The sequence below is a fragment of the Mastigoproctus giganteus genome, chromosome 6, assembly GCF_048544385.1.
Source record: "Mastigoproctus giganteus isolate SK-2022 chromosome 6, ASM4854438v1, whole genome shotgun sequence".
Taxonomy (NCBI): domain Eukaryota; kingdom Metazoa; phylum Arthropoda; class Arachnida; order Uropygi; family Thelyphonidae; genus Mastigoproctus; species Mastigoproctus giganteus.
Genome location: NC_143580.1, coordinates 19,802,625 through 19,819,579, shown reverse-complemented (window position 1 = coordinate 19,819,579; position 16,955 = coordinate 19,802,625). Strand labels below are relative to the sequence as shown.

Genomic DNA, 16,955 nt, shown 5'->3' with positions numbered 1-16,955 from the left:
TTCTGTTTATACTCTGGGACGACCAAACGGTCAGAGGAGTTCACAAGATAGACAGAATACAAGAAACAGCACCGTATTCAGTAGTCAAGGGCTTGAATCCCGGTCACTCAAGGCACGTGTACTTATGTACCGGCGCGCCTGACCACTAGGCTACAGCGGCATGAGCAACAGACTCCGGTCCTAAATTTTATCTCTATTGTCAGTTTTCATACTTCACAGTAGGAGCAGCATTACTTGTTTTGTATTTTGGGTACAAAGTATTCAAAGTATTTTATTATTTTCTGCGGGCTCCAGGGTTTCCCCTATCCGCCGCTGAAGAGTAACTGTACATTATTCACAATTTGTGGTTTTACAAAACATTTTGAACCAGCATCTTCACAGGAATGATTACAAACATACTATATAACCTTAACACTTGCAACTGAGTTATTACAATTTGTTGAAGGCACCAACTTCTATATTAACCTTCACAACTCACACAACTATACAGATAGTTAGGACCTACCAGTTCGGTTACAATGAGGTCCGATATATATCTTACAATTTATACAATTTATGTTTTACAATTTATACAATTTATGTTTTGCAATTTATTATTTACAATTTATGTTTTACAATTTATGATTTACAATTTATACAATGTAAGATTTACAATTTATACAATTTAAGATTTACAATTTATGTACCTTTTTACAAGCCGAAGTCCCAGGACACCGTCCACCCAACAGTGATCCTGGCACATCGACTTATATATTCTGAATGCTAATATTGCCTTCCGGCAATAAATACAAATACATTTCCTCATCAGAGGTCTTGTAACAATACGATTAATACCAAGGAGGCAACTATATACAGTGGTAGTACACTTATTACATTACATAATCATTCTCAGCCGGCAAGTCCTTTCCTTCTGCGGAAAGCCTTGTCTGCAAAGTTAGCCAGTGCCTCATAATTTTCTTTACATTCTAAAAACTTGGTGAAGTTATTTACATCGTAAACTTCGGTCAATGCCTGAAGTTCAAATCGAATGTCTACATAATATCGACATTCTAAGATTATATGTTGGACTGTCTCCTCTGAGCCACATTTACAAAGAGGAGACGCAGCCAAACCCAGAGTAAAATAACTTTGAGTTTAGGCTGCCATGCCCGAATAGAAGGAAAGTTAGGTGAAGACCTGGGTTAAACCAGGGCCAATGTTTTTTGTCAAATTCGGAAACTTGGGGTATAAAAAGGGTAGTAATTCTTCCAGTGTTGGCATTAGTCCATTCGTTTTGCCATTCCTGGAGGAACTGGTTTCTTAATCTAGTGTTGTCTTCTTTCACTGGCACGTCTAGGTTAACAGAAAACTGGTTGAACTGTGCCGCAATACCCTTCTTTCTACAATACTGAAAGTAATTGTACAGCACTTCGTATTTAATTGGTAGTTTGCCGTTGATTACCTGTAATGCCGACGTTGAAACTGTGCGACAAGCTCTTGAAGTTGCAATCAGAAAGAAGCGCTGGGCTTGAGTCAAGATTTTTTCCACCATGACTCTGCGTATACTGGGGCCCCAAGCACCCGCAGCATAACAGACAATAGGAATAAAGATACATTTGTAGTACAGCTTGAGAGTAGAGGGTTTCAGACCCCAAGAACCTTTGGTAATTCTGATTATTTTGCCTGTCAAAGTCTTGATTTTGCTTAGTACGTATTTAGCATGGGTAATGAATTGAAGTTTGTTATCTAACATAATTCCTAGGTATTTGTACGAGTTAACTAATTTTATTGATTGTTCTTTAATCTTTATACATGGAGGTCTATTTGGGTCTAATTTTCCTTTGAGAAGAATTTGTTTTGTTTTGGGAACAGAAATAGTTAATTTATGTGTACTACACCACTCATCTAGGTCCGATAGGACTTCGTTAGCACGGATTTCAAGTTGTAGTCTGGAGTTTCCAGAAACAAGGATAATTAAATCGTCTGCGTAAGCCATCTTAGTAGTGCAATTATGTTCGGTAGCCAGCCACCCATCAAGGACCACGTTCCAGCATACTGGTCCAAGAACTGATCCCTGACGCAACCACGAGTCACAGGTCTCGCAACAGAGCAGGATCCACTGGAGACCACAAGTGAGCGATTCTGGAAATAATCCGTGATGAGACGATAAATAGGCACGGAGACCCCGGCCTCTCGGAACCTCTCCAGGACACTTTGCCACCAAACAGTGTCAAAGGCCCCTTTGAAGTCCACAAGGAGGCCGAGGACATACTTTTCATTGGAGGCTGAGACGTTATTAATAACTAGGTTAATGGCATCCTACATGCAAATGCTGTACAGGCTATTAAGATTTATGTTATCCTTAAATGTTTGAATGCTTAAATATACTTTATAATGCATAAACAATACGCAAACTGAATGAAAAAATTTCTAATCTTGCAAACGTGATACCATGTTGTCACCATTATTTCTTCTATTATGTAGAATTTTACGTATACCAGAAAAAAGTAATGTCTTCCTAGAAAAATTCTAAAACTGAATTAGAAACTGTTTGAACTATTTATTTCGTTTTTATATACTGTATGAATTTTATTTTCTTTCTGTTTGCAGGATATACTTGGATATTTTTGAGTATAAAGCCATATTAAAATATGATAATTCCATGCATATTAATGTTATGTTTGCCCAGTGTACTAATAAATACATCATAGGTGTCGCTACATTTCCTTGGGAAAAAGATGTCTTTTCTGAGCTAGGTGAGTTTAGTGTATGTAATCTAAAGATTGAAAATTTACTTGTTCATATTAATAATTATTCTTAATGAATTGCTGATTCTTACATTTATATATATTATTTTAAAGTAGTGAGCTTTGTCAGATAAAAAACTAAATTAAAATAGAATATGTAATTAAAATTCGCTTTTGAGATAACAGACGCTCATAAATCAAGAAGGCAGACGCTTTTAAATTAATTATGGGAAATATTTTTATACAAAAACAATTTTTTTGACAAAATGAAACGTTTTATTTTTTTGGTTGTGAAGCATATAAAAGGTTAATTTTATTGTTATAGTATGACAAAAGTAATTATCTTTTAAATATGGTAGGTCACTTCAGTGATTTTATAAATTAATCAAGAAAATGAATGAATTTACTACAAATTGCTTATAAGAGCAGCGTTGATCGTAGTTGAATTATTTCGTCACTATTTGTCTCATGAGATTGATGTAATTATATTATTATTATTATTAGCCATAAGAGAGAGAGAGAGAGAAAAGGTTTTTTTTTTTGGTTTTTTTTCACGGTAGGTAATTGCTGTGCTTTTGAATTTTCTTTCATACAACCATGATTGCGTATTAATGGCAGTTACTGTTGGGAGGAAAGTACCTACGATGGATTTCATGTAATTAAACCGGATTTACAGGCTATGTATTACCTATAAATGAACATTATTATTAAATTTTTAATTATTTAGTTTAAACAAAGCTAATTTTAACTGACTTCGATTTTTCTATTTTGCAAACTACCAAATAATATCGTGTAGTTTACTTAGCATGTGTAAGACGTTTATCCTTGGGGTGATGTCTCTGGTAAAGAAAATTAAGAGTTGAAATATCTTAACCATATGCATAAAGCATTATGTCTTCATCATGTCGGTCCGTCTGTACATCCCCCTGCCCATCTGCACGTTCATCCGTATTCACTCCTAAAGGATGGATTTTCATAAAATTTTATATTTGGCTCTTAAAAAAATTTGTCGAGCCATTCCAATTTCATTAAAATCAGACCAATTGAGATCCGGCAATTATTATTTCTTTGTCCTTCCGTCCGTCCGCTCGCAAGTAATAACTCAATTCCCAGTGGGTGAATTTTCTTGAAATATTATATTTTGCTTTGTTAGAAAGACTTGTCGAGGCTTCCCAATAGTTTCATTAAAATCAAACTACTTCTTTGTCCGCACGCCATGTAATAACTAAACTTTCAGTGGATAGATTTTCATGAAATTTTATATTTGTCCTTTGCAGAACGATTTGTAAAGATTTTTCAATTTTTTTTTATCAAAATGAGATCAGTAGAAATTCGGCAATTCTTTTTCTCATACATATCGCATAGGCTATGCACATGGTGTAGCGGAAACAGTGGATATTATGTTTGTTGCTTTTGGTTCACGCATAAAAGTCATCGCGTTTTGCTTATTTTTTTTTTTTATTTTTATTAATTATGTATTACAGTAACCTCATAATTCCAGTATTCTCGAGATCTAGCATACGCTAAATTTTTGAAAATTCCGGTTTTTTCCAAAAAAAAGTTTCTGCCTATGTTGTCAGGGGTAATTCGTTATTTTTATTAGATAATACACTATTTCTAATCCTTATAATCTCGTTACTGCGATAGTCGCAATGTACTGCCGGATTAGGCCATGGAGTAATGCATAAGAAATAATGGTTGCAGGTCCAAACGTTGCCTCTGGTATGGGGCGTTGCGATTGACCAATATTTTTAAGACAAGGTATAAATGGTGTGATATGATTTCAGCAATCTAATCGCCTTAAAAAATGAATATTAGTGTATATTATGTACTATACTATTCAAAGCGTGGTATTTGAATGTCTCATTACTCATTACTATGAATGTATAGTATTTCCTAGAATGAAATACTATACATTCAAAAAGTTACCGGAATCGCACGCTGGTATTTAAACGGTTGGCACTACGGCCGCAAGGCATCCTGGGGTGTTGACGTTGACCTTGGTGCGCGCGCATGCCAAATGGGACTTGGCTCGACCATTTCACTCGTGTCAGCTGACTGATTTCGGGATGCCACAATTTGAGCAGCATACTAACATAAAGTTCTTTAAATTTGGGAAAAATGCTTAAGAGGTGCTGCAAATATTACAGAAATTTGATGGAGATGATGCTGTGAAGAAAATAGCAGTTTAAGAGTGGCTTGGTTCGTTTAAAAATGTTAAGGGAACACTGGAAGATGAACTTCGTAGTGGACGCCTTTGGACATCACGAAACGACGAAAATGTACTAGTGAAGGAACTCGTGCGAAATGTTAGGCGAATGACTGTTGGTGAGATTGCTCATGAAATTGGATTGTCTTTCGGAACAGTGTGTGTGTGTGTGTGTGCGCGCGCGCGCGCGCGCAAAGTTTTTTCCACGCTTGCGGGAACAAACTTTGCAGGTGATTTGTTGGAAAAATCTACGTAGGATCTGAGCTTCTTAAGAAAAGTGGTCATGGGGTGAGGCTTCACTGTTCACCTACAACCCCGAGAGCAAGCTGGAATCATCCACATGGAACACAAAAATGTCTCCACTGTCCAAGAAGTCTCGTGCAACAAAATCCGGCGCCTCCGTAGCCAGGTGGGCAGGAGCAGCAGTGCGTAGCACACGCTTCTTGATTAGACCGGGGTTCGAGCCCGTGCTCGAACCCCGGTCTAATCACACCAGTCAAAAATACGGAGGATGCGGAAAGGTCAGGGAATGACCACCGCATATCCCCGGAGCAATATGGCCTTAGTTGCTAATGCTCCTAAAAATCAAATAACAAACAACAAGCAACAAAATCCAACGTCGAAATCTTGCTGATCATTTATTTTTTGGACGATAAGGACATAGTACACCACGAATTTGTGACTGGGGAAGAAGCATTACTGCTGCTTACTACTATATGAGGTTTTGACACGTTTGCGCGAGAATATGAGGTGAAGACGACCTCAAAAATGGATGGAAGACTGGATCCTGCACCATGACAATGCGCCCAGTCACACGGCGATGGCAGGTCAGCAGTTCTTGGCCTCGGAAAAAAAAAAAAAAAAAAAATCACAGTTATGCAGTAGCCGCCCTACTTCTCCGGACTTTGTACTGCCTGACTTCTGGCTGTTCCCAAATGGGGTTGCGAGGTCGTCATTTCGCTACAGTGGATGACATGTACTACTACTACTACATTAAAGAAAACGCCGAAGTGGCCCTACGTGCACTAAAGAAACACAATTTTAAAGCTTTGGAAGATCGATGGAGCAAATGTGTGTGTGTGCGCGCGCACTCTTGAAATGTAATGCACTGTGTACATTAACTAACTTATGTAATATGAAATGTAAACTAAACACCTTTCTTGTTTTTGGTAGGAGGAATCGTTGTGCGTCCTGATGAATTTGGACTTGACGGACACACTGACACTTTGGTCCATGAATTAGGTCATGCTCTTGGCCTGTGGCATGTACATAGAGGAGTAACGGAGGTGAATTGCCATGATCCCTGTTTTGAAAAAAAACCATCACTTCGTGTAGGTGACTTATGTGAAGATACGGCACCGACTGTAGAAAATGACCAATGTCGAGATCCATCTACAGAGATGACGATGTGCGGAATATCAAAGTTCGAAAATACTCCCTTCAGAAACTACATGAGCTACGCAGGTTGAGTATATTGGTGTCTAATACAAGGTGTGGCTAAAAAGAAACGAGAAATGTTTTTTAAATACAACAATTTCAATGTTTATCGCCTTTAAAGTACTCATCAGTCGCGCCAATGCAGCGCTCCATTCGCGATTTCCAGGATTTAAAAGAGCAGCAGAAGTCTTTGGAAGACTGACCACCTTTAATTACTGCTTGGTGTTCTTCTGAATATCTGTTAAGTCCTCAAAATTTTTCCTTTGAGGTGGATTTTTTTCGGAAACAGAAAAAAGTCGCACGGCACCGGATCTGTTGAATAAGGCGGGTGTGCCAATGTCGTGATCTTGTTTTTAGTTAAATCCTCTCCCACTGCGACAGGAATGACAAGGCCCATTGTCATGATGAAAAACCATCTGTCAAAATTGTTACTGTTTTTTTTTGTCTATGTGTAACCATTCTGTGATTATTCGAATGCTCATCCAACAGTCTTGGCGCACAATCTCTTGATTTTTTTCAGCATTTTCGTCTGTCGTTGAAGTTGGCGGTCTTCTTGTCGTCGTGGACATCTTCCCGTTCCTCTCTGAACCGTTTGTACCATTCCCACATACGTGGCTAACTCATGGGTTCTGCACCGCTTTTACCGAGTTTCACTAAAAATTTAATAACAATTCTTTGCCCTAAATTACCATCACTCATTTTTACACCGAAGGGTTAAAACAACTGATTCACTTAAAGATGCATAGTTCAAAACTTAACCAATTGCAAGGAAACAAAAACTGGGCTGTGCGAGAAAAAACAAGCTGCAAGACGATATGAATGTTGTTGACATGCGCAGTAGTAAGTCGTTGGTAAGCAACACTTCTCGTTTCATTTTAGTCACACCTTTTGTAGTTTTCTTATTTTTCACGATGGTAATTTAAATTATTTAAATCCAGCTTTTTGAATCACCATCTTATATGTCTGTAATAGTTTGTATCCTACAGTCGGTTTGTCTGTTTTGTTGGACAAAATACTATATGTATTACCTTCTCCCGATACTAACTCTGCCGCGATGTAAAAAAGGCAACAAAAATTATTCTTTCCGTTTCTCACGGGAATGGAACCAAGGCCTTTTCCACATGCAGTGGAAGGATGATGAACATAACCACAGCGCTATTTGCGAGGATCATATCAATTGGCATCGGCTTTGAGTAGATTTGATATTTTTAACAGCCGAAAGGGAACAAACATCTATAAAAAGCTGAACAGCAGCTTCGTACGCTAGAGCAGTGATTATTTGCATCTGGTCGAACAAATCAAAGTGATGTAAGCAATTATCGGTATGATAACTCCTTATTATTTGATATGCTTCCATATAAAAAAAAATAAAAAAATTATTTATTAGGGTCACCCGTAATTGATTACATCTACCCATGTGTTTTGTGTCTGTAAATTGCGTGTATTCTCTGGTTGATTTGCCTGTTTTGCTGGACGAAAAAAATCCTAGTTTCTGGAGAAAAACCTTGCTATCTACGCCTGAGACCGACTAACTCAGTAGAAAAAAGCCCATTAAAGTTCCTCGCGTCATCGACGGGATTCGAACCCGGGCCTTTTCCACCCGGTGTGGGGTGGACGGTGACGATACCCGGATAGAAACGGTATCTTCGAAGACGATAATGCGTTTTATTGAGCCCACAGCGTGCACGAGTGGTTGTTGAAAGAACACAGTGACGATACCACCCATCTCGATTGACCTCCATATTCGTCTGACTTCAATCCAATTAAAAACCTGTGGGATGTTTTGGAACGGGAAGTGAGGCGTATGGACACGCAACCCTCATCTACTCCAACTGTGGAAAGCCTTGCAAGCAGCTTGGCTGCAGATCCCTACGGACGTCTTCAGACATATAGGGGAATCAGTGCCGAGGTTGTTATTTGTGCAAATGGTGGCCCAAAACGGTATTAAGTAGGTGGTCATAATTCGGTGTATATAAGAATAAATTTAAATCATTGAAAACAGTACCTTTCTATTTGATATTAGTACAGAGCCATTCCGTTGGAATGATGTACAGCGTTTGTATCCTCTTCTTTGTGACATTTCTTTTAACGTTTCCATGCTAATAGTAGAGAAAAAACTTTAAATTACTGTTTATCTTAGATTTCATGACTAATTTTCATGATTAATTTGTATAAAAGTATTTTCATTTTATAATTAAATTATGTACTTAGCAGTCCTATGTGCCCTGGAAAAATTGGACGATACAGAGATTAATGTAACTGAGATTTGAACATAGGACAATGATTTTAAAGTGGTTTTGACAGTCTGAAAATAAAAGTGCATGCGAATTTCAATACAGGAAAATAGTACCACCATATCAGACAGTAACTCGCTATGTGATAAATTTGAAGTTCACGAATTTGAAGGGTATGTCAAAAAGGGGCTGAAAAGCCTAAGCTATTACAAATGCCTAAGAAGAATTACCTTCAAAGGCAACAAAATGGTGTTTTTGGCAATTGTGCATGAGTCAGTCGAGTGATCTTAGAACAGAACAACAAATTCTGCCTCCCCAGATTCATGAACACTCCCTGTGATCTCTAACAACCATGCAAATTTAACTGTCTGTCTCCCTCTCCTTCCCGGTGGTGGACCTACTGCTATGGCAAAACTTCAAATTCTAAAAGTTTCGGCTGAGTTTTAGAACCGTAAACTTTGTATCCTACAAAGGGGAACACTACACATCTCGACTATCACATAAAAATGGTTGTTTGGCTTTTGTAGGGTTTTAGACACATCAGAAACTTAGGTCATATTGGTTGTATGTAATGTGTCTGTAAATTGCATGTGGTCTGTGGTCGATTTGCTGTTTGCTGGATGAAAAACCCGATTTTCCGGGAGAAAAATCCATGTTAACAACTACTGAGATGGACTAATTTAGTCGCGTTGTGAAAAAGACCCATAAAAATTCTTAGCATCATTGACGGGATTCGAACTCAGCTCTTTACCAGCCAGTGTGGGGAGGACGGTGATTGTTCCATCTGTGCTAGCCGCGAGGGCACACATGGCCACAGACGCCCATGCGCCAAAAAAATCCCCAAACAAACAAGCTAGCCACAAGGGCCACATAAAACTGTGTGCGGACGACGATCTGGTGTATACAATTTTGTAAGAAAAGCAAAACCAGCGGTTTTGAGAAAGCCGTCCGATAAAGTGAGATCCAAACTAAAATATACACAGTTGTAACTAATCGTTACAACTGTGTATATGTATATTGAAATAATATAACCCCATACTTATTCAGCCTTCAGTGGTTGGACCTCATCTGTGAAATAACTGGACCTTCCATTTTCAATGATACTGTTACTGGGCAAAGTTGTTTTGAAATGTTAATGAATAATACAGATCTCGCAATGAGAAACATGTTTCTTATTGCAGGAACTGTATTTAGGTTGTAGGGTAAGCGAGCACGCATGAATATCTTCTATGAATATTTCCATTTGTGAAAAGATACAACAGTTGTTATGTAAAATTACAATTGAATTGTATGCCTCAGTATGTTGAGATACTTGCAGCTGCCACATTTGAACATAACTGAGGTTTATGATTACCTAATAAACCTTTACAGTACAGCTATAATTTAGAGGACATCAGTTATTTAAGTTCTATGCAGAATGCTTTGTAAGATTAGATGTAACAATCAGATGAAATTTTACGTTGTATTTGGTTTGTACTTAGGCAACTATCAATTAGGCAACTAACCCTATACAAGTGTTGCGTTACTTTATAAAAAATTAATAATAATAATCTTATTTACAAAATCCCTTGCTACTCGTGTGATATTTCAGTTGGTTGAATTTCCGAAGTTTGCTTTGATAAGGTAAACACCCCACTTTAAATCTCCGTGTATGAAATAAATCGAGAGGTGACAGACGATTTATGTTGACCACTCAACTGTATCACGTGATCCTATTTATCTGCTGGTGACTTCCTGATTCACCCACTTTCTGACTACACAGGCGAAATGAGGCAATTCCCAACCTTGTTTGAACTAAAACATGCAATAGATGTTAAAGGAATTTCATTGATTTAATCTGTCATCAGAACTTGACATTGTTTACTTAATGGACGTCTAGTATTAAGATAAAAAAAATTGCACCTGTATTGACTGTCTATAAGCCGCTTCTACTGTAGTAGCCAACATATTGGTTTGAGGCAGATATATTCTGCATAATGGACATTCTATTGTCCCAAACCCAGTAACTGTGTTTTTTAATGGGATAGCCTTCGCAAGTAGTACAGTGGTTATAATCCCTGTTCCCTCACACCATATTGTAAAGGCCTGGACTCGAATTCCACTAATGATGTCTGGAACTTTTTTGGGTCTTATTACATAGTGGCTGGGTTAGCAGCCCCCGGCAAGTGTAGAAAAATTTTTATCCGCAAATTCGTGTTTATACGTACAGCAAACAAGTAAACTAACCAGACAGCAAATGCAATTTATAAACGTAATAAACGTTGGGAGTATGAGCTACATTCTTGCTTAACTCAATATGGAAAATGTTTGTTAATGTTGTTAACGGCACTGTTCAAAATGAGAGTGTGCTTTATCACTGAAATGACCTTCTGGGTAGCACAGGTGGTAGGATCGCCATCCTTCCCACACTGGGTGGAAAGGACCTGAGTTTGAATCCCGTCGATGATGAGAGGAATTTTTATGGGTCTTTTTCACAATGAAGCTGTGTTAGTCTGTCTCAGGAGAGGGTAGCATGGTTTTTTCTCCCAAAAACTCGGATTTTTCATCCATAAAACCAACCTCAGAACACAGACATACATGGAGCAACATGGCCTTAGTCGCCAATGCTCCTAAAAATCAATAACAACAACTGGATGGCCAATATTCCTGTGGCTGAAACTTTCGGTGTGAAGTGGTTTCTCCAAGACAATGCCAGGCCTCATATGACTAATATTGTGCAGGCAGTGATCACTGCCACAGGTGTCGAGGTTCTGTCACATCCCCCTTATTTACCAGACTTAGCCCCATATGATTTCTTCCTGTTTCCATGTCTAAAGCAAGCTCTGAAAGGCAAGCATTTCACGTCTGACACAACGAAGCACTTTGCAGTCTTTCAAAAATGGTTGCAAGAAGTATTTAATGTGTGGGTACGACGGTAACAAATGAGTGTAAAGTTGAAGGGAGAGTAAGATTCACCAGTCCGTGAATTAAATGCTCACCCCTCGTAATACTAATCCCCTTAGAACATGAAGGTAATCAAAATTGATGCCCTGATTTGAATAACCTATATTTAGTGAGTAGCTTGGGATAATGCAGTATATTAAACTTGAGAGTTTATTAGGCTGTGGTGGCCTCAATCGGAATATTCCCAATTGTGAACAAAAGATTGTGTATGGTGGTGGGCGATTGTGGTTTTATTGCTTGTAATTTTTAATTACAGTATATTCTTCAGGCACAGCGTGAGCATCAAGATTTAGTAGCAGAAATTACTAAACACTTTGGAAGTTGACAGTTTGGTTAAAAATTATGAAGAGAGGTTGTTGCTGTGTATTACAATAAGGAGTTAGCAGAAAGTGTGAGAATGCTCGAAACTGTTGCGCTTGTATATGAAGCAATTACTCGTAGACATGGAACATCAAAGTGATTCTCTCAAGAGCTTGATTGAACCAGACATCCACTTTAACCATTTTTCAACAAGACATAAAAATGTTTTTCTGCAGAATTCTGATACAAAAGATACTAAAGGATGGTCGATTCAACCTGTTTCATTTTGGATATTTTTGAGACAGTCCAAGTTAATTCATTATATTTTATTCACCAGTGATGCACTTTCATCTAAATGGGGTAAGTCAATAAAATGTGCATCCACTTTAACCAGTTTTCAACAAGACATAAAAATATTTTTCTGCAGAATTCTGATACAAAAGATCCTAAAGGATGTTGACTAAGATGGTTGATTCAACCTATGTGTTTCATTTTGGATTTTTTTAAAAAACAGTCCAAGTTATTCATTATATTTTATTCACCAGTATACACTTTCATTTAAATGGAGTAAGTCAATAAAATGTGCATGCCTGGGCCATGGAAACTTCCCATCTAGTCATGAAAACACATTATCGTTCAGAAAAATGCATGGTGTGATGCACTATGTGATTTGCAGGAATTGTCAGTTTAATCTTTTGTGAAGATAGAGTGTGTTTCTTAAGTGCTATGGCAGCTAAGGCTATGAGGCATCAGGATATCACATCTGTAATTGCACGTATTCGGTCGATTTGCTTATTTGCTAAACATATTCCTTTACGGAAGATAAAACTATGCAACACTCTCACCCGAAACCGACGAACTTGGTTGCCACAATGTGAATAATAGTCCATAAAAGTTGTTCCCGTCAGACTGGTTTGGAACCCAGGCCTTTTAAACATGGAGTAGAAAGATGGCGATTGTGGCTACCGTGCTAACTGCAAGGGCTAGCATGGTAGTCATGCCAAAACACTTCTTGATTTTGTTAGCTAACATTTTAATGATGAGGGCATCTCAAATCGATGTCCTGAACACTTTGGAGAGAGGTGAATAGTCATGACAGTTGTACACTTTAGATTAGTAATCCACTGATTTAAAATACATAATTATGAAATTAACTCTATTTTCTAATTTCTGCTTTCTCCACCAGATGATGCCTGCACTGACTCCTTTACCAATCAGCAAGTGGCTCGAATGCATTGCTATTTGGATCTGAGATATGCCACAGTGCAGAAGGCTACTGTGGAAGAGCTTCCTACATCACCTTTGGAACCAATTGTGATTTCAGCCAATGATACTTCGGTTACCCTAATATGGCCTCCACCATTATCCATCACAGGTTTTCATGAGAATGCAGATTGTTCTCAGTGCACTCAGGATAGAGAACTTATTCAATTCGCCTCAGAAGCGATGGCACCCAACTCAAGTCCAAATTATGGACAGCCATCTCAAGCAACAGGTAAGATTGAATTGGGAAGCATTTACCAACCGATATAGATTCCATCTAGTTCATTATACCCTTATTTTTAGGGAATGGAATAGACTCCGATATTTTGATATTGTTCTGTATTTCAGGTCCACCAGATGCTGAAGCTTGCAGTCTTAGTTACAAAGCCTGGATACCGTATTCCACAAATTGTTCAGATGGAGGATGTACACTAACTTTGTCTTTCAAACATACTGTGATTCCAGCATTTCTCTCTGTTTGGATCACTTGGAATGCACAATTTGGACTCAACGACATCCAGTTCATTTTTACCGATGGCACCAAAAGTGAGATGTCTGATATTCGAGCTTACTGCGATATGCCATTAACCATTCCACTGTCATTTCAGAAGCCAATAGATAAGGTAACGCTAGTATTTAGAGAATAAGTCACATTGGATGTTAATCAGAGGTGGACTGGCCATAAGACTTACTTTGAAACCCTGGTGGGCCAGAGGCCGGTGTAATTTTCAATATTACACTCTGACCTCTGATACATTCTATTTGTTTCCCCGGTAAGAATTTTTGACCCAGTCTGCCTCTGTTAATAGATAATAATAATTCTTATTGTAAAATTGGCAGAATGGATAAACATCTATTTATATTTTGCAAGTTAATTGAATTGGGTAATTTTAATGCCAGTGTTTTAATTTTTTTTTGGTTGGAGTTTCTTTGCCCATTGACTCCTTGGTCATGGAACATCATTTCATGTGATAATAGATGTTAGGTGTGTGTTAAGCACCAAAAAACACCTAAGGCTATGAGGCATCAGCGTATTGTATCTGTAATTGTGTATATTCTTCCGCTGGTTTGCTGGAATAAAAACCAGGATTTAACAGGAATAAACAACATGCAACACTTGCCTGAGACTGACTAACCCAGCCACACAGTGAAAAAAATAAAAATAATAATAAGCATTATTAAATAAATTTGAATTCGGAACTTTTCCAGCTGGTTTGGTAGAAAGATGATTATAACCACGGTGTTATCCATGAAGATAACACCGAGGTTATAATCATCTTTCTGGGCAAAAGTGACTGAAAACTTGAAATGTGCAGTCGCTATTTAATGAGAGCTTTTAGAGATTAAAATTTTTGAGTAACATCCTATATCTTGTTATGTGATAAGACAAGGACTACCATTAGAAATTTTTAGGTTTGTGCAAAGATATGTTAGACTTCTCTGAATTCTTCTCTTAACAAAATGCAAAAATAAACAAGAAACACTTGTTTAGATGTTAAGCAAATCAAAAAATATATTCTTAGTGTTCGAAACACATACTTTTTCTTAAAAGTATACTAAAGAAACAATCTCATTAGTCACCTCATTTTTTCAGTGGTTATGTAGTGATTAATTACACACTCAACACATTACTGTGTCTTTATGAAAGATAATTAATCTTTCATAAAGTAATGTGTTGAGAGTGTGCTTTGCAGAAAATCCTAAGAAAGCCTGCAAAATTTTCAAGTAAATTTTCTGACATGCAGAGTATTAATTCTAGGGATATCTCCTTGAAGTAGAGTGGTCAAATTATGAAGTTTGCTGTGAACTTACAGCAAACAAATTTTTTTTCAATTTCTACTTACCCAAGCAAGTAACTCATACACACATATTATATTATGTCTATAAATTGCTTGTGTCCTCCTTGTATGCGCATTTTCTGGAAAAAAAAGAAAAGAAAAAAAAAAAAAGCCTGTTTCCGAGATAAAAACCATGCTACCCTCTCCCGAGACTAAAAGCCATAGTGTGAATTAAAACCCATAAGAGTTCCTCACATTGTTGACAGGATATGAACCCAAGTCTTTCTCATATGGTGGAAGGACAGAAGTTGTAACTGTGCACACGAGACCCTACCCATAGAAACCTTCGCAACTTTTCGCTTGTTTGGAGAGGTCTGGCTCTGAATCCCATTTGAGACTCCAGGATTTCTTAAAGACATTCAATCAGGTTTGTAATTAGCTGATCTTAGATGCTGTAATTTGAAAAACTGAAACTTTTCCTGGTAAAAGAATCCTCTTACTACTCTTGCTATTCTCAGTAACCATTCCAACAGATCCACATCATTCATAAAATAAAACTTCCAGACATGTATGTAGTACTCAAGATGTGGCCTGATCATTGCCTTATACAATGGGACAGTCACCTCTTTATCCCTGCTGGCAAAATTCCTGTATATCATTGACAAAATCCCATGAGCTGTCCTGACAGCCTTTCTGCACTGATCAGTGAACTTCATAGCTTGCTACACAATTATCCCGTAGTCTTTTTCATTCTTCACTATCCTGAGTTTGGTATCACACAGTTGATATATTAATCTGGGCTACCCATGTATGGTACTTTATATTTGTCAATGTTAAACTTCAGTTGTCACTTCTCAGCCTATCTGCCTAAGTTTTCTAGATTTTTTTGCAGTAGCACACCCTGATTACTGTCATTAACCATCGTGCAACTTTCATATCTGCAAATTTAGACACTAAGCCTGATATGCCTTCAATATCATTAATAAATATAGAAAACAACAATGGGCCTAGCACTGAATGGATTATAACATAATTCCTCTATGACTGTTATTTGTGTGAGCCAGGCGTCCCTTAGGATGAGGACATCCCCCAGGCATCCGAGGAATGCCTGGCTCACACACAAATTATGTCAAACAGGAAACATATGAAATTCCACTTGTAAATATTCCATTTTGAGATTGTTGTTACTGTTCATTCTGTAATCTGCATGGTTTACCTTCTAGAAGTTGGATTTTTACTATTTGGGCTGAGAGGTGGCAAATGAGGTTTAACATCGACAAATGTAAAGTGCTGCATATGGGAAACAGTAACCCCAGAGCAACGTATCAACTCTGCGGTACTACACTGACAGTGGTGGAGAATGAAAAGGACCTGGGGGTAATTGTGCAGGCAGATATGAAGTTCTCTGAGCAGTGCAGACGAGCTGCAAGAGTAGCGCATGGTGTCTTGTCAATGATATACAGGAATTTTTCTAGCAGGGATAAGGAGGTGATTATTCCCTTGTATAAGGCAATGGTAAGGCCACATCTTGAGTACTGTATACAGGTCTGGAGGCCTCATTTCAAGAAGGATGTAGAGCTGCTGGAACGGGTACAGAGAAGGGCAACAAGATTAGTAAATGGAACAAAGGGTTGCTCTTACGAAGAAAGGCTTAAGTTTTGCAAATTACAGAGTCTGGAGACTAGGCACCGGCGAGGTGATCTGATAGAGGTGTATAAGGCTTTGAATGGTTTGAGCATGCTCAATGCCAATGGGATTCTTCATCTTTCTCAGAATAATCACCTCAGAGGGCATAAATTCAAATTGAGGAAGGCCGGATGTCGGATAGATGTGCGGAAATTTGCCTTTGGCCAGCGGGTGGTTGGTTGGTGGAACCGACTTCCATCACTTGTTGTTGAAGTTGATAGCCTAAACAAATTTAAAGCTCAACTGGACAGGTATTTCGAACGAACGGAGGGGTGAAATGGGAGTGGGTGTTTTTTTTTTTTTTTTTTTTTTTTTTGGCTGATGCTGAATAAGCTTGCTTTCTTGCATCATATGCCTCTGCTAATGCTAATGCTAATGC

The 16,955-nt window shown here is 38.0% G+C and overlaps 1 protein-coding gene across 1 annotated transcript in view; it reads left to right on the top strand.

The window, feature by feature from the left end:
- Positions 1-16,955, top strand: part of LOC150084039 (pappalysin-1-like) — a 68,338-nt gene that overhangs the window by 17,362 nt on the left and 34,021 nt on the right. The window contains exons 5-8 of the mRNA XM_090375782.1: positions 2,590-2,735; positions 6,109-6,399; positions 13,036-13,344; positions 13,461-13,735. Coding sequence (XP_090231908.1) covers positions 2,590-2,735; positions 6,109-6,399; positions 13,036-13,344; positions 13,461-13,735 — 1,021 coding nt within the window. The remainder of the gene's footprint in view (positions 1-2,589; positions 2,736-6,108; positions 6,400-13,035; positions 13,345-13,460; positions 13,736-16,955) is intronic.